Genomic DNA, 24,110 nt, shown 5'->3' with positions numbered 1-24,110 from the left:
AACACTACTGGGATGGAAAGTTTATCTTTCCAAGATGCAGACATAACTGTTTTCAGCATTTACTTTACCAGCACATCGGATTACATCTATTACATGCTTTAATCTTTCTCATTTCTATGGGACCTGGACAGTCCCAGGTTTTTCAGAGTAGTTTCCCTTCCTTGTAACCTTACTGAAGCCTTACTTGGTTTTCAACCAATGTAAGCATTTTTCAAGACAGGGAAAGGTCTCTAGGAAATCTATGGGCAAGTTAGAGACAGGAATAAGTTTAGTTCCCAAAAGGTGATAGTCAGTTCTCCCATACACAGCCCATGTAAAATGAGTAATAGATCTTGTGCAAGGAAATAAGCAAACTAAATTGGCAGCATTCCTCTCGTTTACGGGTGAGCCCTGGAGTTGTCAGCTGCAATATTGCTCACAGGCTGTGAACAGTGTTTCAGTGGTTTCTAATAATCCACTGGCTTTGCTTCATACCTTCCAGTCAATTTACAATATCTGTTCAAGGGCAGAGGCCACTGATTTGCCCCCCAGCGTTTATCCTCCATCGTGCTCCATGAGCTTGGAGAGATTCAGTCTCTTTGCACCAGGACTTTTGTCTGGAGGCCTAACCAGCCCAACCTTCCCACTTCTTGGTTACACTATATATGAGTATTCATCTACAGACTGCCAGTCATTCTTTTTCCATTTCTTGTTCTTATCCTCTCCTGTCCTAAAAATTGTCACGCTTCATCTTGCAGCATGTTTAATGCTGGAAGCTTTTTCCCAAAGGCAGTTGTGAAGCATATGCTTTCCACAAAGGACATGGGTGGGAGGACCTCACACTTAGATTACTAAACATTTATTTAAGCTCAAGCCAGGCTAATGCATATAATCAATTTATCCTTACCCAAAAGTGGTAAATTTGCCTTTAAATATAGAAATACAGTTTTTACTTAACGAAGTTAAACTCTGTGTGTAGTTGTAAGGAGATTATTTTAATATATATAAAATTGCTAATTGCTGACAAGGTCATAGAGACAGATTTCAAATGGTGTTGTAGTTTCTAGACATGCAGATAGAGATAATTTTCAAAAATCTTAAAAACATACTGAATCTAGTTGGAATAATGCATAATGTCATTTTGCACTTACCTTGGTCTTTCTTTGTCCATTTGCTTCAAATATCTGGCCCACAGTGAGTATGAAACTGGATATAGTTTTAAACACCCCTCCCTTTTCTGTTGCTTTTGAATTTAATTTCACTATCTGTAGGAATAGCTAATAGCAACATGTATTATTTCCAATCATCAGCAGTTTTCTGCAATTAATTGGATCTGGCTGACTTGCTTCAGGAATGGTAAATGTTTTGCATTTTTCCAGGCCACATAAACTGCAGTGTTTTTAAATTTTATCCTAAAAACATTACCATATTATTATTTTTTATATTTTTGCTAATTTGTTCATGTTTAGCATGCTAGCAATTACTCTTGCTCACTTCTTTTTTTTCTTTAATAGATGTCAATGAATGTGAGGTGTTTCCTGGAGTCTGTACAAATGGGCAGTGTGTCAATACCTTGGGATCATTTGTTTGCCAGTGCCCCAGTGGAATGACTTTAGATGCTTCTGGACGGACTTGTCTTGGTAGGTGTTAATTCCATGTACAGGTCTACTAGGGAACAGCAGATCTATTCAGTGACCAGTGGTTGCACTGTGTTTTCTAACAAGAAAGGGAAATTACTTTGGCCCATTTTTCAAATTGAATTAGTCAGGGATATGAGCTTAGTTCACGTGGAATAGGAACATGTTCCAATGGTAGTAGCTAAAGCCCATCACCATCTGCTAGCTGGTGAATAGCAGTGATTTAGTTCCAGATTGTTCATCCATACAGATCATCCATACTCTTAGCATTCTTCCTCTGCAGCCCTGCTGAATCCAACTTCCACAAAGGCTGGAATAGTGGAGGCCACACTGCTCTGGGCTGGGACTTGGCCACACTGTGCACCTTGATGGAGTGTGCAACAGAATATCCAAGTTTTGTATGCTGTCCACTCAAAGCACCTTTGTCTATTTATGACAATGATGCCCAAGATTTGCCTCTGAACAAGGCATAGCTTGTAGTAATTAAAAGGCCATATATAAGTATGGCAAGCTGGAATGTTTAAAATCATTTTCTGATCCAAAATTTAGTTCAAGTGTTGAGCACCATTTTTCAGAGTGGTGCTTTAGACTTACTTCAACTGTTAATTTCAGAGTTTAGCATTAATATTTTGCTGTTAGGAATTACGCAGTGAGCTTGGTATGTTCCTCTGAGTCCACAAAAACATGGAGCGAGCTGTCCTGTGAAGGGATTTTGGAAAAAATTCCTCTGCAGTGAACTAAATTTTCTCTTTCTTTCTCAACATGTTGTTAAATTGCCCAACAGACATTCGCCTGGAGAGCTGCTACCTGCGGCACGAGGACGAGCAGTGCACGGCCCAGATCCCGGGGCGGCACCGCATGGACGCCTGCTGCTGCTCCGTGGGGGCTGCCTGGGGCTACGAGTGCGAGGAGTGTCCTCTCCGGGGAACTCCCGAGTTTGAAGCTCTTTGCCCAAGGGGACCTGGGTTCTCTACGAAGATAGAGATAAGTGGGAAGCCTTTCTCTAAAGGTATGTGATCCATTTGTGGTTAATTGCTGGCAAATCCTGATGGCTGCTACTTTTATTCTTCCATTGGACAGCTTCTCTGGGTTGGAAAATGCCGCTGATAAGCACTTCACTCACCCTGAGGCACATTTGAAAATCCAGTTAGATTTCATGGCAACTGAAGCCCAAATAAAATACGAGAGGATTTAGTTTGTGTTACAGACCATTAAATACTGTAGAATATTGCAGCCTCAAAACACAGAATTTGTCTCTCACTAGATAGGTAAAATTGTGCCTGACTTTGCCTCCTGGCATCTCATAGTACGAGAACTGGAACAAACTGGGCAGTCAGCTTTGGATGTATTGAAAGAGCAATCCTTACTTGTGAAGGGTGCAGTAACTTTAATTATAATATGAAACAATGAAGAAATGATGAATAATTTTGGAAATTTCTTGTGAAGCTACTTGGAGAATTAGAGGAAATATCTTCCAGGATGATGGCTCAAATCAGAGAATTTTATTTACAGTAAACCAAGTCGTGTTATGACTCTTGTTGGTAAACTTCCAGCATTAGATGGGAATCACACAGTGACACCCCAGCATCATGTGCTGAAGGCTGTCTTTCCAGGGCTACCAGTGAGGTTAAGCTGGACAATGTCAGAAGTTACCCAAAAACTAAACATCATGAAGTGTGAAATGAGGGGATATTATATATATGAATGACGATTGCTCTTGTTAGTTTCAGCCTCATTTTATAAACAGTTACTATGCCATTAATTATGCATAAAGAAAAGTGACATGTGCTTTTACTTATGCTCATTATGTTTTCCGTGACTCATGGAAGTCACATTTTTTCTCAGAAGTCAGAAGACAGAGTGCTTCTTTTGAAAGCTGTCTTTAACTTGATCCTCTGTCCCCTGAAATCTTCCTGAGCTGCAGATCAGATCCTGCAGGACAAAGGGCAGACTAATACCATTCTCTAGCAGAAAGTGTTCTTGACAATTCCAGCACAAAGTGTCTACACTGCTGGCTGGGGGGAAGTCAGTATCAGTTTATGTAGTGTGGTCTAATTTTCCCACAAGGAGGGGTCACTGCTATGAAAAAGGATGAGATCTGATGTCAGTATTGCTCTTTTGTGCGCTGTTTTTGTATGCAATGGTAGCATCATATGTCCACACTATCTCATTTTCAGACATCAACGAATGCAAAATGTTCCCCAGCCTTTGTACCCATGGAAAATGCAGAAATACCATTGGCAGTTTTAAGTGTAGATGTGACAGTGGATTTGCCCTCGATTCTGAAGAGAGGAACTGCACAGGTAATGCTGCTCATGGATATCTCTCTCACAGCTTTGAATTGAAGAGGGAAAACTGAACTCCTGAAAATCCTGTGAATGTGTTTTGTCTTACAGATATTGATGAATGCCGCATCTCTCCTGATCTTTGTGGCCAAGGCGTCTGTGTCAATACTCCTGGAGACTTTGAGTGTGCATGTTTTGAAGGCTATGAAAGTGGATTTATGATGATGAAAAACTGCATGGGTATGTTTTTGATAGACCTTAAATGTGCAGTAGTATGCTATGTGCTAAATCATGCTCTGCATGGTTTATTTGGGGCTTTTTTTTTTAAGGTTTGATTGTGCTTGGGTTTAGGTCACTCTCATTTTGTGAGCCTTATTAAAGTTAACTTTAAATGTGAATTTGCTGCTTCTGCAAGTTGCCAAAGCATATATAAGCAAAGGACAGGATTTTGGGACATTAAATTTATCCCCACAATCCCCATTTTACTAAGTGAGACACCACCCTGAACTTTGAAGTTAATGAAAATTAAAATTTAGAAGAAGCCTTTTTGAATGATTTTTTTCTTCTAACTGCATTATGGTGCAAGGGATGACTGGGTCTAGGACAGGCTGCAGGGTCAATCAAAGCAGATGGTGATGGGAGAGGGGCTGTGGTGAGGGATGTGCTGGCCCTGCACTGATGTACCTCCCTTTCTCCCCACAGACATTGATGAGTGTCAGCGCAATCCCCTTCTCTGCCGAGGTGGCACCTGCATCAACACAGAGGGAAGTTTTCGGTGTGACTGCCCTCCAGGCCATCAGATATCACCAAATATCTCTGCATGTGTAGGTGAGACATGCAGGCAAAATCAAGATTATGCACAGCATTTTGTACCTCTCTTGTGCTGTGCATTTGCAGCGTTTGCTTTAGTATCATTTTCAGGATGAAAATGTGTTCCTCTTTTTCATTTGCAACAGACATTAATGAATGTGAGCTGAGCACCAACCTGTGCCGAAATGGCCGCTGTGTCAACTTGATTGGAAAGTATCAGTGTGCTTGCAACCCTGGATATCAGTCCACACCAGACAAGCTATACTGTATTGGTAAGGACAAAATCTACCTGGGAGTTCTAGCAAACAGGGAAGATAAAACACACAGAATTGTTTCAATTTAGTACATACATAAAATAATTTTAAACTGTGAATTAAAAAAATCTATTGCAGTTTGCCAAAATAGTATAAAAAATCTCAGAAATGTGCACATCCATTTTTGAGAGAAATGAATGAAGTTATGGCAGTGCTACACTTAGCTGAGTAACAGATTATTTTCTCTAGTAAATCAATCATGATGCATAAAATCACATACTATTTTAAATGCCCCAAGACTTCAGACTTTGATGATTAAGATGGAGTAACTTATTAGATTAGTTATATATTTCATTAAAAATCATTGTTCCTGCTGGACCATGAAATAGAATCATGTGGTTCAATTGCATACATTCCTTCTACTGTGCCATGGAAAAATCCACCGGCTTTAATTCTGCCAAGTAGGTTTTTACCTTGATCGTTACAAAAACTTTGTTGCCTTCATGATCCTCTGGTAACTCAGTGCTATTTCTATTTGTAGAAGAAGAAGCAGAGGAGTATTTGTGTATGCAGTCAGGTATCATCTCTTTCCATCCCTGGTTTGCCTGAATCCATCCCAGTGCCTAAATTTGCAAACACTTAGTGTGCAAACGCCAAGCGTAGATTCTGGATTGATGTTGTACTGGAAAGCTGGCTCAAAGTGTGTCCTTGAAATCTGCTTTAATGTAAAAGGTATTGTGGGTTTTAACTGTAATTTTCTCCTTTTTAGATATTGACGAGTGCAAAATAATGAATGGTGGCTGTGAGGACTTCTGTACAAACTCAGAGGGCAGCTATGAATGTAGCTGTAAACAAGGCTTTGCACTCATGCCAGACCACAGGACATGTACTGGTAAGGGAGATTTTGGGAACTTTTCTGCTTAAATGGTTTATTTAAATAGTTTAAAAATGAATCTCCTTTTTAAGCTTAAAGCTGTTGTAACAAATACACTATTAAAAAAAGAGAATAGGTGGAAAGTGAAATTCTTTTTCTGAAGTAAATATCTCCAAAGTATCAGAATTGGGCTACTGCAGAAAGAAGTCCTTTGGAGGGAATTGGTTCTTGATAATTTCAAAAAGTGTGCAAGTTGACTCTGATTTTAATAACAAAGATTTCAGTTTTTTTCAGTAGGAGATAAATTTTCCCCTTTAAGGTATTGTAGTAGATCCAAATCCAAAACAAGCTGAAGACCATTAAAAAAATTAACACAAACAGAAGCCAAAATGCTGTGTATGTGTATTGTATGGTTATGTTGGAGAGAGGATAGACAGAGATGCTAGAAAAGAAACTGATTGCTCTGTTCTGTGGTTTTATCGTGTCTGCTCTTAAGCAAGCAAGAAAATTCCTGTTTTTAATTGTTTGTTTAGTCAAGTGCAAGTATGCTGCATTAATTCAGAGCTGAATGACTTGCAGAGAAATTGAAATCTGAATAGTATTAATCTTTCTTAGGAAACAGGTCTTTTGCACTCTTAAAAGGGTTTGTGAGAAAATTTTCAGAGCTCTCCTATGGCCGGGTGTTCTCCTTTGGGAGTCTGGGAGTCATAATCCCAGGAAGTGAATTGTACTTGGTGATTTCCACATAAGTTACTGGAAAGATAATTCTACCCTACTTTTCTCTTACTTCTTGCTTCATAGCTACTGGCCTGATGAGGCATGTGAATATTTGCCAGCTGTTTGCCAATTCCATCCAAGAACTCCTTGAAGAGCATGAGAATTATAGCAGGGTTAATTCCTTGGAATAGAATTGCCTTTATAGTTGAACAAATGGAGAGTTTTCTATGCTGTATTATTAGAGTGCTCACATTTAGAATTTGTAAATATTTGTAGACTTTGAACCATGGTCTCAATTGCCCTGAGGCCACTCACTACTATTGTAGATAAAAGAGCCCTAAAGCACAGCAAAATGTAGTTATCCCCCACATTGTAGCTTGCTCTGTCAGAAAGATGCAAAGTAACCAGCCTTCAGCAAGTATCAGACCCTCATTCAAAGAAAGAATTCAACTAGAAGAAGTGTAGTTTTGATTGACCCTGAAAATCTAAAATATTTAGGTTAGAAGTAGTTTGCTTTAGTTCAAGTTTCTAGAAAAGGCAAGCTTTTACAAAAACTTGCCCAAACATTGGTGTTTGGGGCACTTTTTCAATGGAAAAATAAAACTGTTTGATCGAAATTGTGCCTCAGCCAGAATCTAAACCCAGTGATAGGATTAGAGTTACACAAGAGGGAAGGGACAAGGGGAGGGGAGCAGAATCTCTGAGCCACTTTTCTGTTTTCATCTTCTTGATTTGACTTGGGCCAAATGACCCAAAGGTGCACTTGGACAGCCTTTGGGATCTCAAGTCTGCTGGCTAGAAACAGTTCTGCTTTACTCCCCCTTATCCTTTGCCACCCAAACACATCTCTAAACCCAAAACTGATCATTTACAGCACCTTCCTGCATATTAAACTAAAAACTTTGGAATAGGAAACTGTCGTCTTTATGCTCTCAAAGTCAAAATGCAAACATCTGCCTTTGCTGTGGGGAGGTGATAGATTCTCTGTGGCTTGTCCACACATTAACCTGGCCCTAAACACATCCATAGAAGTTTGTAGTCAAATCTTACTTTAGTTGTGAATTTCTACATATCTATTTCTACATATTCAGCCTTGACTGTGAAAAACATTTCCTTCACAGGCAGTGGTAATAACTATTAGCTATTCATTTTCATACTCTCTTCTAATAAGGACTTCAATGCAATAGCCACACATGAAAAGATTTAAATAGCAGAAACACCAGACATCTTTAGATGTCAAGTCAAATCTAAGAAAATATCCAGAGATGTGAGGAGTCACCTTCACTGCCCTATTAGTATTGAAAACACTTCTTCCTTCTCTTGAAAAGATGTTATTTACATATGTAAACATCTGGTGAATATTCAAAATCCACATACTAAAGTTTTGCCTCTGCCCAAACTAAGAAGAATAAAAATAATGTGTGACATTTGCTTTTGTGGCACTAAATATCTGGTTTTGCACTGTCTGATGTTTGTGCATGGTACAAGATAAAATAGGACTGTGACCTTCAATTGTGAAACACCTATTTTACATTCTGAGTTTTCTCTGTGTGTGAACATGTCTTTTATCTTTAACATCACACAAAGCTGGAAGCCATCACAGAATATATTTCCTGATAATTGACCTGGTAAGAATGCTCTGTAGTTCAGTAGTAGGTCACATTTGAATTGGTGAGGTTATGCATAAATAATCAGCTCAATTAGGAGAAACAACAGGTTCTTTGTCAGCTGATTTTTCCCCCAACTGTGAAATCGGTACAGTGGCAGGTTTGTAAATAAAGTTCTTTATTGCTGTCATTATTATTCCCATTTCTAGAGCTTAAATTTGCATGTTAATTCAAATTCCATTCCAAATTAACATTTTCAGGCTAAGATCCAAGATGCCAACATTATTTGCTTGTTAAGATAAACAGCGACTGGTCAACCTTCTTCCTTGCAGAAGTTGTGTGTCTACACAAGCCTAGCTGCTAGAAATGCAGCAGAATAATGAACATAATATTTTAAATTAATGTGAGTTCATTTTCTGCAGCTGCATAATTACTGCAATCCACAATAGACTGCTCTCATAATGAGTTACACCCTTTCTCTTGGAGAGGATTCCTGAATCTTGTCCTTTTTGTGCTGATTTTTTTCCCATGGTATCACTCGGCAGAGATTCTGATTTTTGCTCTTGCTGGTCTGTGTTGGTGCTGACACAGGAAGATTCTAGGGATTTTTACAAGGAACCCTAGCATAACCCCAGGGGCTCTGAAAAAATCCAGAACTTAGCATTGTTGCCTTAATATAATAAGGTATCTGCTTCTGCAGCTTGTCTGCAATCAGTGATGGCAATTTTATCAATTGAGAAAATAACTTTTCATCCTAGAGGATATAACTATATGTCTGGCCTGGCCAGTCAGTTGAAATGCTAAATAAGACCATAAAAACCTCTCAGTGAAATAAATGTATGTACTGTAATTATTCCTATCATGAGTTGAACTGTTTCAGTTTGTCACCACCCTTGAGATCTGTAGAGGTTTTTTAGACATATGATGGCTTTTTTAAGATCTGTAAAGTTTTATATTTTTTTGTCACTGAATTTGACTTCAGAGCTTCCATTGATTTCAACAATGATGGATTGTATCCAAGAATTCCCAATTATATGTGGCCTTGTGATGTGACAAAGGTTCCGTTGGAGTTCTTTTCTCTGAAGGAAAAGTTGGTTCCTGTTCCTCCCACTTGAGTCAGAAAGGAATGTTTTGCCCCTGACTTTAGCTGGAGACAAGGAGCTTACTCACCAGGACAATTTTGCAATGTACTGCTCAGTTATTTACAAAGATTCAATCTTCACTATGTTTATCAGAGCATTAAAATGTTTACTTGCCATGATGATGGTTCGTTGCATTGGGTAAAGGTAACATATATAAATCTGATTTTCCTTGTAGATATTGATGAGTGTGAAGACAATCCTAACATCTGTGATGGAGGCCAGTGTACAAACATCCCAGGAGAATACAGGTGTCTTTGCTATGATGGATTCATGGCATCTGAAGACATGAAGACTTGCATAGGTAAGTGAAAGTACATACATTCCAATCTGCATTAAACACAGAAAAAATATTTATTGAGGTACTCTTTCCAAGTAGACAGACAGTGATATTTGAAGAGTATTGCTCTTATTTCCTAATTTTGGTCACCTTACTATAGAACCAACCCTATTGCACAAATGCAAATAGAATCTTCTGTATATCCCTGTAGATTGGGGTGCAAGCATGATCTATGGCAGTTCACCTTTGGGTCTGATTCCAGTGAGGTTTTTACTCAGCTCAGATAAAAGAGTGTCTGCAGACAGGAAGTGGGTGATGATGTGGAAAATTTCTAGCAAGATAAATCACCAGTGCTGATTTAAACTTGTCTCTGAGACAAAACTATCTGGAAGTGTTGTACCTTGGTAGAACACAGTTGTGAAACAGCATTTCTCCAAAGCCACATTTTTACATTTTAATTTAAAATCTTGAGTGTATTTCAAGAGAAATGTCTGACAAAACTAGACAATGCATGCATGCATATATAATTGTATACAGACACATATATGTAGAAATTATCAATAATCATAGTCGTTCTTTGGATAATGTACTGCACCTTAGTAGCTATTTTTAGGAAAAGCTGACATTAAAGGTATGTTAATGCAGATATGGTAATATAACACTGTTACCCCAGATCTCAAAATGTGTGCTTGTATGCTAGGTAAGGAATAACTACTATAAGTAGCTTTTTCTTTGCATATCTAGACCTGGTTTTCTATCACAATTCATATCCAAAGAGATTTTTCCAGTTACTTTTCAAGAATTGTGTTAATAAACCTTAATTCATGGGGTTTTTTTAGATGTTAATGAATGTGATCTGCATCCAAATATCTGTCTGAGTGGAACCTGTGAGAATACAAAAGGCTCATTTATATGTCACTGTGATATGGGATATTCAGGCAAGAAAGGCACAACTGGTTGCACAGGTAAGTTTTAAAGCTTAATTGTTAATTTTTACTTAAGCTCATCAGTCTGCTTTTCTGGTGTTTAGAACCTCCTCTCACTGTGCTTCTTTTCACTTGTGCTTCTGTTTTGCCTCTCATCCAAATTTGCTGAGCTTGTGTTCTGCTAAACTTCAGTGGTACAGCATTCAGCCTGATGCTACTTCTGCTGCAATGAGTGGAGCAAAGATTGGGATCAAAACTGGGTGTGTTACTGCACAATGTTCATCTAAGAGAGCAGCAAATGCCATTCTCTGTAACTTGACAAACTCCTGAGGACTTCAGTGCATTTAAATTAGTTAATTGTATACTGTGCAGGCAAATAACAGGTATCTGTTCAAAGTGTTATTTGGCAAACACAGATGGCTTAAAATATGTGCTAAAATATATTTTCAGTTTTGCTAAGTGTCGACAATAATGTTACACAACTACATTCTATCAGCTGAATCAGAATTTGCTTTATTTCATGTATTGCCAGCAAACAGAAATGAGATTCAAATATACAGGCTCTGATGGCATGATATTAATAATCCAAGTGCTGGCGTCTCAAGCCAAGGTGTTGAGAGTCTTAGGCTTTGCCCAAATATGAATGCAAACATATGTTTAATATAATTTTTAATGTAGACGTAGGGTAAACACATTTCTGGCAATGTCTTTGAGACACACTTTTATTCTTAGTCTGCCCTTATTGTAGAGATTTCATAATATACTTTAAGTGCCCCAAATATATGAAGCTATTTTTTTACAGCTCTCACAGAAGAATCTGAGAGCTGGAGTTGTATTTTGCATATTGGACTATGGATGAATAATTGTGCATTAGTAACAGCTGCCTTTGACTTACATATGAACTGATTTAAATCCAAGAAATCCCTAATTGTACTCTCTAGACCAACATTTCAGTGTTCTTTGGTTTTGTGCTAAATTATATGAAGATTTTCAGAACTCTAGACCTGAAAACTGTCACGCTGATCAGTTACACATGGTGCAGCCATCAGTGCCAGCCTAAGGAGCAGACAGGAAAGATGAAGCAGTGAGATGAAGGCAAAAGACAGGGAAAGGTTGTGGAGACAGGGGAGGATTTGAGGTGTGGCTTCTGGAGAAGTGCCTGGAAGTAGCCACCATTTTGGCATCACGTGGTTCAAGGTAGTGGCAAATGTCCCAAGCAATATTTTTTTTTTTTGTTAAAGGAGAGGCCAGGAAATCCCTCTGTCCTGGTCCCAGCCAAGCCCTGACTGGTGGATGGACACTGCCTGTCATGAGGGCTCTTCCCACCTCCTTACACATTTTTAACCTTTTCTGCTGCTTTTGTCTGCATGCCAGTATTTCAGAGGCACTCACCAGGAATAACAGAAGAACACCTTAATTCCATATGTGGGGGCTCAGTAATTTGCAAGTGCCCAGTGGTCTAAGACAAAAAGGTAAAGTATCAGTTATGCTGATACAGCTAAGATGGGACTGTACTCAATGATGAATTTTTTTTTTCTTTAAATAGGAAAGCAGGAAGCAGAGCAGGAAATTTCTAGATTGGTTTCATAATGAAAAAACTGTGGATGCAGATCCCGTAGTGACTACATTGTGTAGGTTCTCACATTCTGCTTTTTAAAATGTCTGATTTACTACTGGAGAATTTTGAATTTCCCATTTCTTGTTTGCACAGTATTAGAGCAGAGTTGAAGTTCCCAGGCTCAGGTACTGCAGACCATGAAAGCAACCTTCAATATTTCTTCTGGAAGGACCTTACCAACAGCACCTTGACCCCAGAATTCAGTTGTCTTACAGACAGATCAAAAGCATCCACAGTTTTTAGGAATTTTAATGGGAAAAAAAGTTACAAAAACATGTACAGCACTTTGAATGGGAGATCCTCTGTTTCATGAGAACAACTAAATCATGTCCTTTGGGTTCCATTCCAGTTTTGTCTAAATATTTCAGCTCCCTTGTCATTACTGAGTGTTTCCATTTTAACAAATAAACTTGTTTTTTCCCCCCAATCATTTAACAGTATTCAGAATCCACCCACTGACTTACATTCCCATCCCACACAGTTCCCCTAGTTCTCCTCTCTCCTTGGTTCTCAGTTAGGATGTGGACAGAGTTTAGTAACAAAAATATCATTTTTAGAATACTATGTAAAAATGCAGGTTGTAGATGCAGCTTTCCAGCATCAAGTGCTGTGAACAGTTTAATTTCCATTCACAAGGCAAACTGATAATATAGGCTTAGAGCAGTTAATTTTCGATTTTCCTGGGCAGGCAATGGTATGCAGCCACTAGAGAGAAGATTGCTGCATTTTCCCCATCCCAGTTCCAGATCACCCAGCTTTATGACAAATACCTTGTCTCTGCTTTTTTCTATCAATAAAGAATACGTGTACTTGAGCAGAAATGAAATCCTGCTTTGGCACTTGCATTTGTATTTTGTGATTCATCACAACTGAATTACTGCCTGTAAATCTGCAATATTTCGCTGTTGATGTAGAGCCTTAAACTTGATTTGATATTTTCAAGAGAAACAAATTTTTCTCTGATTCTCTCCCATGCATCCTTGCAGTTATGGCTGTGTGCACAGCCCCCCTGTTGGTTCCTGGTGGAGGGGGGCTTGCACAAGCTTAGGGTGCTCTTCACAGAGTCAAACTGAAAGAGGTGAACTTGGGCAGTAATTGCCCATCATGGCCAACAGATCAAAAATAAATATGTTACAGGTCAGCTGGATTTCTCCACAGCAGGCTCAGGGAATTGGAAGGCTGAGACCAGGCTCTGACTCCACAAGGACATTGCCATGTGGAGGGAGGCTAGTGGAAGGTATTCTGCTGTGGGCTGTGAGCTTGGAGAGTTTGGTGTTGAACATGTTCCAGTGTGACGGCGTTAGTGGATACGAGAGGAGGAGTGAGTGCACACTGCATGCCTGCATGGCTGACAGGAACTTGGTTCTAGACAGGTCTGACATCTGATACAGGGAAAGGAAGAGGTGAGCCTGTTGTTTGCCCTCAGAAATGCAGCCATAATGTTTTGTGACTTGTATAATGTGCTCTCCTCTCCATTATTAATGGCTTCTGGCCATTAATAATACATTGTGTTCCAGGCTTGATGGTACAAAAGAGTTCTGGTACCAGTAAAGCATATGTTTGCCATCATGAATCTGAGAGCTGGCTGTGTTAGGACAAATACCAGAAGATAATGATAATGAGATGCTGCCCACCAAAGAAGGGTATTATAGGAGGAGTGTACTGGCAATAGGCATCTGTCCAGCAATAACACACTGTGCCTCAGTGTGCTGATGATGTAAGGATGGATAGCAGGCAAGAGCTGAACTGTCCCATGTGAAACTCCGAAAGTACACTATGCTGAATAAAATCTGAGAGTGATTGCAAAAGGGAAAACAATTTTACATCTAGGAAGATCAGAATAGGGGAATTTTTCCATATATTTTTCTACTTGTATGAGTGCCAAGTTGAAATTCACAGTCTTTTCCCTCTGAAAAGCTTTCGTTTTTCCTACCTGATTACATGGGCAGCAACCCAGGAGGAGGAAATGCCTTGTGACTTCCACCAGACGCCTGGCCCTTGGGGACCTGGAGCCAGGCTTGAAATACCAGTGAAAAGTCAGTGTGATAAAATGCACAGATAGTCAGAGACTGCCAAAAAAATGTAAAAGTCAGAAAATGCTTAAGGGATTTGCATAATTCCTGACAAACAGTACTGATTTATAGGTGGAGTCTGAATTAAATTTACAATTTGCTAAGGATTCTTATAGACCATTGAAGCCCAATGAAACCTAACAGAAAACAGTCCACTAAGTACCTAGAGGATCTCATGCCCAGTGGTGACCACGTGAATTTTCTTCAGTTAAGGTACACTCTCATTCTGTTCAAATGCAAAGGAATGTTTCTAGAGTATAGGTGAGGAAACAGTGACCTATTATCATACTCCTCTCTGGTCAGCTTCAGTGATCCACTTCCAGACTGGGTAAGGATGTGTTGTGCAGATATTGGCTAGCAGTTTCTTTTCTTTGGTTGCCACATTTTGCAAGCATGGTGTAAAGGGTGACAGGTATACACGATGTGTATTTTTGCTGCGCACACGTTGAGAGCCCTAAAATTTTGTGCCACTCTGATTAATGGGAGAGACATTCTATTAATTGCCAAAGACTTGAGAGAAAAAATACTTGTCCAAAGAAGAGAACTGAAGGAGCCAACAAAACAGGGTGACTGACAGGTTTTTTTCCCCAGAGTGCTTAGGATTATTATGATGTCAGACCTGCATATTATTTATTGTATGTATTCTCATCTGTTGTAGGCAGACAACTCTTAGTATAAATGGGAGTTGTGCAATTGCAAAGCTGAGAACATGTGTGCAGCAGCACTGGGGCACAGTGGGACCGGCTGAGGATGCAGTGTCAGTCTCTGACTGGAATGTCTTTGTTTTCCTTGGCTTGTCATGGACTCATGCTGGAGGCAGAAGGAGAAGGTTGATATAAATCAGTGACTCACTCCTTTACTCTTTAGTGAAAATCCCCATGAAGTCAGTGGGAATAGGTCATCATTGTGTGAAATCCTGACTCCAGTAGTGTCCTCGTGGGTGCTCTTTGGGTCATGATACCTTTACTCAGACCGAGTAATGCCTTTGTCTTCGGACAATTAAATGAAAATAGCTGGAGTATTTGAAGAGTATAGTACTGTTTGTACTGCCATGCAGACAGAACAGGCTGGACTTGTGCTTTTATTAAAGATACTGAGTTAATTTTTCCCCTACAGAGCTCAAATTCTCCTTTCTGTTTCATTCTGTGAAGCCATAATTCAATACTTATGGCAGCATAAATCCATATTAAGCTCCAGTATAAGCAGGCATAAATTCCACTGATTTCAGTGTACCGTTTACACAGGGCCATGTTTGGTCTGAGATCTCTTTTGCCTTGGAAATAATTGCAATGCAATAAATGTAGACTTACAACTCAGCTGTGCAATGAAAGGAGAGAATAGGGATTATAGCAAAACAACATCACATAGAGGAAAAGAAGTAAAATCTGGGATGAAGCCAGTGATGGTATTTTAAATGCATCAGTCAGCTTTCATTTAAGTATCTGAAAAACCTTTCCATGCATCATGGAAATGAGCCCTGCAATGTCCTTTTAAAGGTAGATGGTATTAGAGAATATAATTTGCATTCCCTATTTGATCTTTACCCAGTCAAAAAAAGTATTGAAATCGATTAAAAATTTTTACTGGAGCAAAGTTTTTTTTATTCAAGGCAAGTAGAATGACATTTCAGTGGCTAATGCCTGAGAAAGTTGATCCCATTATAAATACCCGTATTTGGGTATAGATTTATACTTGCAGCTTTCATCCCAAATTAAATTCCCAGCTTTTTAAAGTGTGTATCAAACAGCCGATGGGGAACAAGTGTCCACTGCAAGAGCCCCAGTGCCGTGGGAGGTGTTAGTGGGGGTTCTCAGGTACAATGTGTCACTGGGTCAGTGCATGATGGGATGGAGTCCACAGTCATTTTATGGAGAGTGGAAAATTTGGCTTGGGCTTTCTTAAATTTGAGCCTGAGCATGACTTCACTGTGGTCTAGCTGTTGCATGCAAGTTTCTGTTTGTGTTTGCTGGTGGTATAAAAAATTCTTGGCAGAAACCTCTCTACTGGTTGATGGGATTTTTTTGTCGTGTTTTGTTGTGCTCTGCAGGCTATAAGGAAACCTGTGATTGTATGTTTCAAAGCATCAAATCATCAAATACAGTGGAGTCTTAATGTGAGCAGTGGTTTAACAGTTCAGGGTTTAAAATCATATGAAGGTTAAAATAGAGTGTTTGCCTCAGCTTTTTTATGTCAGTGTATACTGTAGCTGACCTCTCTAAATTCCTTCCAGTCTTTCCCCAAGCCAAAATGAGTTGCTTTTTTTTCAGGCCACCCTTAAGATTTTTGACAGACACGAGTTTCCTGTTTAGGGTGATGTTATCTTCACATGAGTTTCTGCACATGCTAAAGGCAAAACTGCTCTGAGATTATTCACGCCTGACTATTTTTTTTTTTTTAAGTTTTAAAAAGTAAATGTCCATTTGCATGTTTTCAGGCCTGTTGGTGAAGTTAACATTTATTAATGGTAGATTCCAGCTGCCAGATTTAGATTCATATCTAGATGTCAGCATTCAGATTATGGGAATGCTCATGTCTGGAGTTTTGAGTCAAAGCAATGCCTCGCTTAGAAAGAGACTCAGAAAAGTAAGATTGGATTAAATTCCACTTTGACTAAAACCTCCAGAAAAATAAATCCAACTCACCAAAAAGAAACCAAACAAAAAACCACCAAAAAACAACCCAAACAAACAAAAAAACCCAAAACCAAATCACAAAAATCCCCCCCAAAATCTCAACAACAAAAAACCCCAAGCAAGCACAAAACTCAGTAAACAAACACCCTGTCCCTCCCAACCAGCAGTCTGTTTGGGTGTTTTCTGGCCTTGAGCATTTAATTTTAGGATAATAGACAGATGTTGTCTGCTTCTTGAAATTATGTGTTGCCTTTGTGAAAAGGCAAAATATGTGTACAAGGCATAGTGAAAGGACACAGCCTTTTGTCTAGAGAAGTGTGGACAGAAAAACCTAAGTGTTGTAAAGGAAATGGTTAAGGTGATACCTGGACACTTTCCAGATTAGCTCCACAACCTTGCCCTCTTTAAAGAGCTAATTGTTTTCAGGTAAAATCATAGGGAAATTCAGGTCTGTGATTTTGGGGCTGAAAATCCTGAAGGTTGTTACATATTTGATGGCTGATGCCTTTTTAAAATAATCTTCTTGAATAGGGTCTGAGCTGGGTTTTTCTTTGTTGAATCATATAGAGTTGTGAGCTTGTTTTCCCTTTCCATCAGCTGTTTTACAGAGGGAGATGATTTGGCTTACAACATCAAAGACACCTGTGAGGGCTAAAAAAATGAGTATCAGTTTTAAGTGGTTTGATGTGAACTCTAGGTAAGTTACATCCTGCATGGGAGTAAAGTGCAGTTCGATAGCTCAGTTACAGAAAATACTGTAAAATCCAAAGCTCAGATAGGCAAGAAAATTTGTTTCAGTTACCAGTAGTAATTTCTGAAAAAAATTGCCTTTTAGTTTATACATTCTCCAACTACTTATACGGACCATTAATAATGTTTTGTGAGAAGGACGAATGGACTTCAATTTGGGTTTTGCAGTCTGTACGTTTTGACTTTGCCAGAGAATGCCCAAAAATGAAAATAAGGTGAAAATAGCAACTGTTGAAATAGAATGTGCTGGTATGACCGTGTATGTTGGATGATTTGCTGCTGGTGTCTCCAAGGATGCTGACTTCTTCCCACTGTCAGGTTTCCTGAGTTCCTAATAAACTGCCTGCCTGATGAGCTCCTCAGCTACCTCGGTAAATACAGTGGTACAGCCTGTCCCCCACCTTGCACACAGCCTCTGGCCAAGTAGAAGCTGCTTCATTCCCTGCCTAGGGACAATCGAGGGGCAGCTGGTGATGCCTGGCTGGTGTTCATCAGCATCCATGCAGATATGTGGGGACTGTGGGAGTGCAGCATTCCACGAGTCCCTGGGCAGCAGAGTTTCCTCTGAGACTTTTTAGCAAACTCTGCAATGTGGAGGCAGCAATGTAGTCCCTGTCTGCAGACTCTGCCCATCTCTGCAGGATGGGCACACTGGGAAGGCTGTCTCCTAAGTTACTGTTTTCCTTCTTGACTGTAGACTATGGAGTGAACTGCAGCAGCACTGCTTTATATGCCTGTCAGAAGAACAGGTAGTGGGGCAGCATGATTGAAATGTGCTGCATGCTTCTTTGCTTTTCTTTGTTTTTCTTTGCTTTTCTTTGTTATGATTTTGCCTTCAGCTTACTTTTTAAATGTCATGTTGTAAAGAAATTCAGGCTTGCTTTCACGTTAATATTGCCTTTCTTGAGAAATTCTAGTGTCACTTATCTGGATATGGGAAAGTGTGTTCCATGAGCTCCTCAAACATCTCTGTTTACAGATATCAATGAGTGTGAAATTGGAGCCCATAACTGTGACAGACACGCCATATGTACAAACACAGCAGGAAGTTTCAAATGTAGCTGCAGCCCTGGCTGGATTGGAGATGGTATCAAGTGCACAGGTGAGGCTCTTATGCATTTGTATTTATTTGTAAGGTCAGACCACAATGAGGTTCTAACAATTCTGAAAAAGCCAGTACCGCACCCATAAAATGGGAACACAGATGGTTACTGAAGTTGTTAGATTGATTTGCCATCATCTGATGGAGGACAAATTCTCCACCATGATAACTGAAATCTCACATTTGTCTCATGAAACGATGACAACAGACTGGACCATGGAGAGAGATGCTTTGGGCTTGAGGGCAGCTGATGGGAGGCAGTGAGGGGCCTCAAGGTGCTTCCCCATGAAAACAAGGTACAGGCCTTAGTACTGAGTGCCCTGGAGCTTCCTCAGTCACAGTTACCTTGTCAAACTTCTTTGGTGGGCTGCAAATGAGCTGTTCTCCACTTTTTCAGACAGATGGCCACACATATGTGTGGGTTTTAATATGGAAGATTATTTAAAGTAGAGCTTCTGTGTGCCATATACTATTTAAAGTTTGTGTTCGTGTGTGTTTTTTTAACTAATTGTTTGTTTGTATTTCTTTGGTTTTTTACCCTCTTTTTTATTATTTTGAAGATCTGGATGAGTGCTCCAATGGAACCCACATGTGCAGCCCAGATGCTGACTGCAAGAATACGATGGGCTCCTACCGCTGTCTGTGCAAAGAAGGTTACACTGGGGATGGTTTCACTTGCACAGGTGAGCTGTCTGCAGAAAGCAAAGGATGAACTCCAGTGGTACCATGCACCCTAAGTTAGTCTATGATCCAATTCACAAAACCTGCTTTCAAACATTTGAAATTTTCATTAATATGTCATCATTGATTGTCTTGTCCTTCACCTAGGTTGCCATAGCTTAAAAGAAATATTATATATTATGGATAATCTGAATCAGTTACTATTTTCCCTTAATAAAATTCAATTTTTCATGGAGCTTTTCTTGCTAGTTGAAGTGAGTGGCAAAATAATTAAAACAATGCTTGATTATGTAATTTAGCTAGTTAGTAAACTAGTCCATTGGCTACTCATCTTAATACTTAAATAATAGAGCATATGCATCAAAAATACATCACAAAATTATCTAAAATGTTTGTCCTTTCTACAAGGGAGTGTGTGATGTCTGTCTCTTTTCTCCATCATCCTGAGAGCTGGTGTCAGGATGCAGTACTGGCATGTAGAATGAAGGAAGTAGCTGCTTCTGAAGCCTCATTTTATAAACTGTAAATGAGATTATAAAAGTTTGCTAGAGAGATGTTTCCTGCCCACACTTCAGTCTTCTGCTTTGATGAGCAGATTAGCTCATGTGTGCTTAGTCATGAGGAGCCCTGCCCTGTCACTGAGGATCACAGTGTTGCTGGGGATGCTTGGTGGCGGGTGATGCTGTTTGGAGCTGAGCCATGTGACAGAGCTGGTGGGCCAGGTTTGCAGCTGGTGCAAATCAGCAGCACTCTATCAACTACAGCAGGTTCTTAGAGCACCTGAGAATCTGGATTATCAGGTTTAAGGCTGAATTTGAATAATTCCAAATTCTAAGCAGACCTTGGAATTCTGTTTAATTCTCTCAGTATAATTGCATCTTGAATCTGATTCAGCTTCCTCAGTGGCCTTCCTAACCCAGTGCTCTTGGTTAATTTCCTGTATGATGATTTCCAGGAGTCTGTAAGCTACACCCTTCAGATGGAGTGCTTACAGAGTTTCTGCATTCAGTAGAACTTCTTTTTATTTGGATAGTTTATTGTTTGTGAATTCAGGCAGTGTCTCAGACTCAAACTAGAGCACTCAAATATTCTGTAAGTCCTTTGCCAAAGTGTGCAGTTTGCAGTGTGCAGCATTCCCCCGGTAGGTGATTTTTGATTTACCAGCCATGGACTTTTCAAAACTCACACTGCCAGCCAGACTCTGTTGCAATAAGGAGGTATTCTTGTGATGTGTGACATTTCAGCTAGAGAGTAAGGGCCATGATCTATCTGAAGGTGAGTGGAGTCCAGTAGCAAGGCTGTTTTTCTCATCAGCTGTTAACCTGCAGCTTAGTTTTGATGAAGTTCTTTTCCTGCAACTTTTTGTCAGCATTTTGATGTTTGGCATGGAGAGCTGCCTATTACTGTGTGTTTGCTCACTGCATAGTAAACCTCTTTTTTTGTTTTTTTCAATTATTGCCTCTAGGCTTCACTGTAATAGAAACAATAACTATAATAAATTTCACGTGCTCATTTTGAGTCTAAATTTGACCCTGTGACTGCCTCCAGTTGTTATTAACTGGAGCTGCTCTAAGAATCTGTGCCTCTCTTATTTTTCCTTTTGATTAGAAGCTGTATTTGCAACATGTCAGAAATATACATGTTACATGTATTAACCTCTGCATGTAACTAGATTACAGTTTCTTCTGCACATGTTCAGATATAATGGAATAATTAAAATGCTTGGAACACTGAATGTTTCAGCTCTAATGTTGGTGAGAAAACCATCTTTAATGCTAATTTGCAATATCCCTTCCTTTTGCAGACCTCGATGAATGCTCAGAAAACTTGAATCTCTGTGAAAATGGGCAGTGCCTCAATTCCCCTGGAGGGTATCGCTGTGAATGTGATATGGGATTTTTGCCAAGTGTAGATAAGAAAGCATGTGAAGGTAATTCTTTGTAAGCTTTAAACAACACTGAACAGGTTCTGCCTTAATAGTATTTTATGTTCCACTTTTTTACAATTGTTTGCTGTTGTGGTTATATTGAGAGCTGCATGAAAATTTTTAATAGCATTTGCTTTTTTGCACTTTGTACATTTATTATGGACCTCTAGATGTTCATCTACCTGCTATATATAAAGAGAACAGCTTTTCAAAGCCTATCTTATGATACAGTATTTTATGGTTCAATTGGTGATCCAAATGGCACTGATAGCTACCATTTCTTCTTCATCACTGATGTCCGGTTCTTCATTTTATTCAAAACAGTTAAACAAAAAAGTTTTTACTTTGCATTGGTATGAAGCTGAAAAACAGTCATTTGGTAGCCAATACAAGGCATATGCTTTGAGGGCTTCTGTGAGGTGCAGAGTCAGAGTGTGAAGCCTTGGAGAAAGTCTATATGAACACATACACACAAAAAAAAATCCTGTATGACTATTTGTTTAGTTTCAAAAGTGAGCTATCAGTTAACAATTTACAACTTGTTCATAAGAGCTTTGCATATGCAAAGATTCAAAACAATCAAATAATAAACATGTAACCAACATGATTAAGGTTATATATTTGATTTGAACATTTGAAATCCTCATTTGATATGACACTAATCAGTTAAGTCAGTCAAGAAGATGCAACCTTATCATCTGATATAGTAATAACTCATACCAACTGGTATTTAATGGAGTTCAAAAGTACATCACTTAAAAAAGATTATTTCCCCTTGAAAAGTGTTCTGTGTATTTTTTAGAAATCTGAGTGAAATCATTGGAGAGTGAGTTTTTCTTTAAACGAAACCAATATTAGGTTTCATAATGTTTCATGAAACAATTTACTTTCAAACCTTTTAGCTAAGTTTAAATACCTTTTTTAGAGGCTAGCTCCTGTTGCTAAAACAGACTTGCCTTCATGTCTCAGATGTGTACACTAAGTGCAGTATTTTAAGGTCCTTTGTAAACACACACTATTTTATTGTATAAAATTAGTTGTTCTTTGTGCAGTGCATGTGGCATAAATATTGATTCAGACTCGGTGATTTGTAGAAAAAGCACAAAAGCGTCTCCTTGCCAAACTTTAGATCTGTCAAATGTAGAAACCCGAGGATGAACATGAAGTTTGCCTTTGGGCACAGGCTTTTCCCTTGCTGGTGTCCAGCTTTCTATAGATGACTGCTGATTTACAATAAACTTCATTTTATTAAGGCATATCTTCTGCTATGTTTAATATTGCTACTTGTCAGATTAGCCCACTAATAAGCTAGGATAGTTTCTGGCATAGCTTGCAGAAATATTGGAAGGAGCCTTTTTCCCAAAAAAATTGTTATGGATTAGATTCCTTAGGCTCCAACATAAATCTTCCAGGTTACTTTTTCTTGTCTTACATGGTGTGCAGAAGCTGTTGTCTTCCAGATCCATGCTGCTGAAAATGTTTGCAGTTCTCTACATCTCAAGAGGATAAGAAAGCCTCTAATTTTTTCCCCTCCTGTTCCTTAATCAGATATTGATGAGTGCTCACTTCCTAACATCTGTGTCTATGGAACTTGTCACAACCTCCCTGGACTCTTCCGATGCGAATGTGAAGTGGGCTACGAGTTGGACAGAAGTGGTGGTAACTGCACAGGTAAAACTTTGAACAGCATGTTCTTTAATCTTCTGTCAGTGCCTTAATCAGCTCCCTAGGAAATTCTTTTAAGAAGCTGTACAAATCAAACTGAATATAGGAAAATACAGACTTCCCTACTGTATAACACAGGATTCTCCAGTCCTTTTATATGCTCCTCTTTACTGTTCTTTGTCCACTTCTGATATCCTCTTAAGAAGGGGAAAAACAGATCAGAGAGAGCCCCTCTGGCAGAAATGTGCTGTGCCTTGTACAGACTGGATGGTAAGCTATGGCCTTGTCTTGGATTTTTCCCTTAAGTTTTTTTAGTACTTTATGTGAATCTTGTTCATAGATTAATTTTTTTCAGGAAAAATCCTTTTTTTCTTTTTCCTATGAAATGGTGAATTCATCTCAAACTACTGTTCTTCTAAAATGCCTGTTTATTTTTTAGAGCTTTTTGGAGATCAGTATCTCATAACTAATGGTTTTGTGATCAGCATATGGTATCTGACATATCAATGGTTTTTAGTGTCCTTGAGTATTTGCTTACCACATGCTGTTTTCTTCTTGCAGATGTTAATGAATGTGCAGATCCTACAACCTGCATTAGTGGCACGTGTATCAACACTGCTGGTAGTTACACCTGTGAGTGCCCCCCTGATTTCGAGCTGAATCCCACCCGAGTTGGATGTGTTGGTAAGGGACCACTCCTTGTGCTATTTACAAGTAAAGTTCCAGAGGGGCTGCAAGCCTGACTGCTTAGGAATAAAGTCCCAGGTCATAGGAAAGGGCTTGATCAGGCTCTTCAATTCCCATCCCACTGCCCCTGGCTTAGAAGCTGTAATAGGGCAGCAGGAGTATGTCCAGAGTTGATGCAGCAGTGCCCTGCTGCCAGAACTAACCCCTTGGGGCTTGTTGGAGCTGTCCACAATTTACAGCAGGAGATAATTTTAAAATTAAACAAACTTAAGTCCAATCCAGCTGGCCCCAAGATGGCAAGCAAGTGAAGTTGTGGCATGAAGCCACCCATGCTCTTGGAGCACTGAGTGCACTTGGCTAGGTGCAACTTCATGACCAATGGAAATGCTCTTGTATTAGGCTCCAACTGCTTAGTAATCCTAATATTTTTTTGGTTCTGTTTGTTTAAGAGGGTGTAGGGATGCTTC

General features: G+C 39.3%; 1 protein-coding gene across 5 annotated transcripts in view; it reads left to right on the top strand.

Annotated features, from left to right (window-relative positions):
- FBN1 (fibrillin 1) overlaps positions 1-24,110 on the top strand; it is a 144,421-nt gene that overhangs the window by 89,091 nt on the left and 31,220 nt on the right. For 4 of the 5 annotated variants that reach the window (XR_015806507.1, XR_015806506.1, XM_088172539.1 and 1 more), the window contains exons 23-37: positions 1,290-1,335; positions 1,494-1,619; positions 2,401-2,625; positions 3,794-3,919; positions 4,013-4,141; positions 4,604-4,729; positions 4,858-4,983; positions 5,735-5,857; positions 9,481-9,606; positions 10,422-10,547; positions 18,561-18,683; positions 19,244-19,366; positions 21,169-21,294; positions 22,840-22,962; positions 23,518-23,640. Coding sequence is in view for 3 of the 5 variants with exons in the window: in XM_088172539.1 (XP_088028665.1) it covers positions 1,290-1,335; positions 1,494-1,619; positions 2,401-2,625; positions 3,794-3,919; positions 4,013-4,141; positions 4,604-4,729; positions 4,858-4,983; positions 5,735-5,857; positions 9,481-9,606; positions 10,422-10,547; positions 18,561-18,683; positions 19,244-19,366; positions 21,169-21,294; positions 22,840-22,962; positions 23,518-23,640 (1,897 nt within the window). In the remaining 2 variants the exon portion in view is untranslated. The remainder of the gene's footprint in view (positions 1-1,289; positions 1,336-1,493; positions 1,620-2,400; positions 2,626-3,793; positions 3,920-4,012; positions 4,142-4,603; positions 4,730-4,857; positions 4,984-5,734; positions 5,858-9,480; positions 9,607-10,421; positions 10,548-18,560; positions 18,684-19,243; positions 19,367-21,168; positions 21,295-22,839; positions 22,963-23,517; positions 23,641-24,110) is intronic. The other variant, XM_088172540.1, reaches the window with a different exon arrangement.

Source organism: Sturnus vulgaris, chromosome 13 (genome assembly GCF_052056855.1).
Source record: "Sturnus vulgaris isolate bStuVul1 chromosome 13, bStuVul1.hap1, whole genome shotgun sequence".
Lineage (NCBI taxonomy): Eukaryota > Metazoa > Chordata > Aves > Passeriformes > Sturnidae > Sturnus > Sturnus vulgaris.
This window is presented reverse-complemented; position numbering and strand designations above follow the sequence as displayed.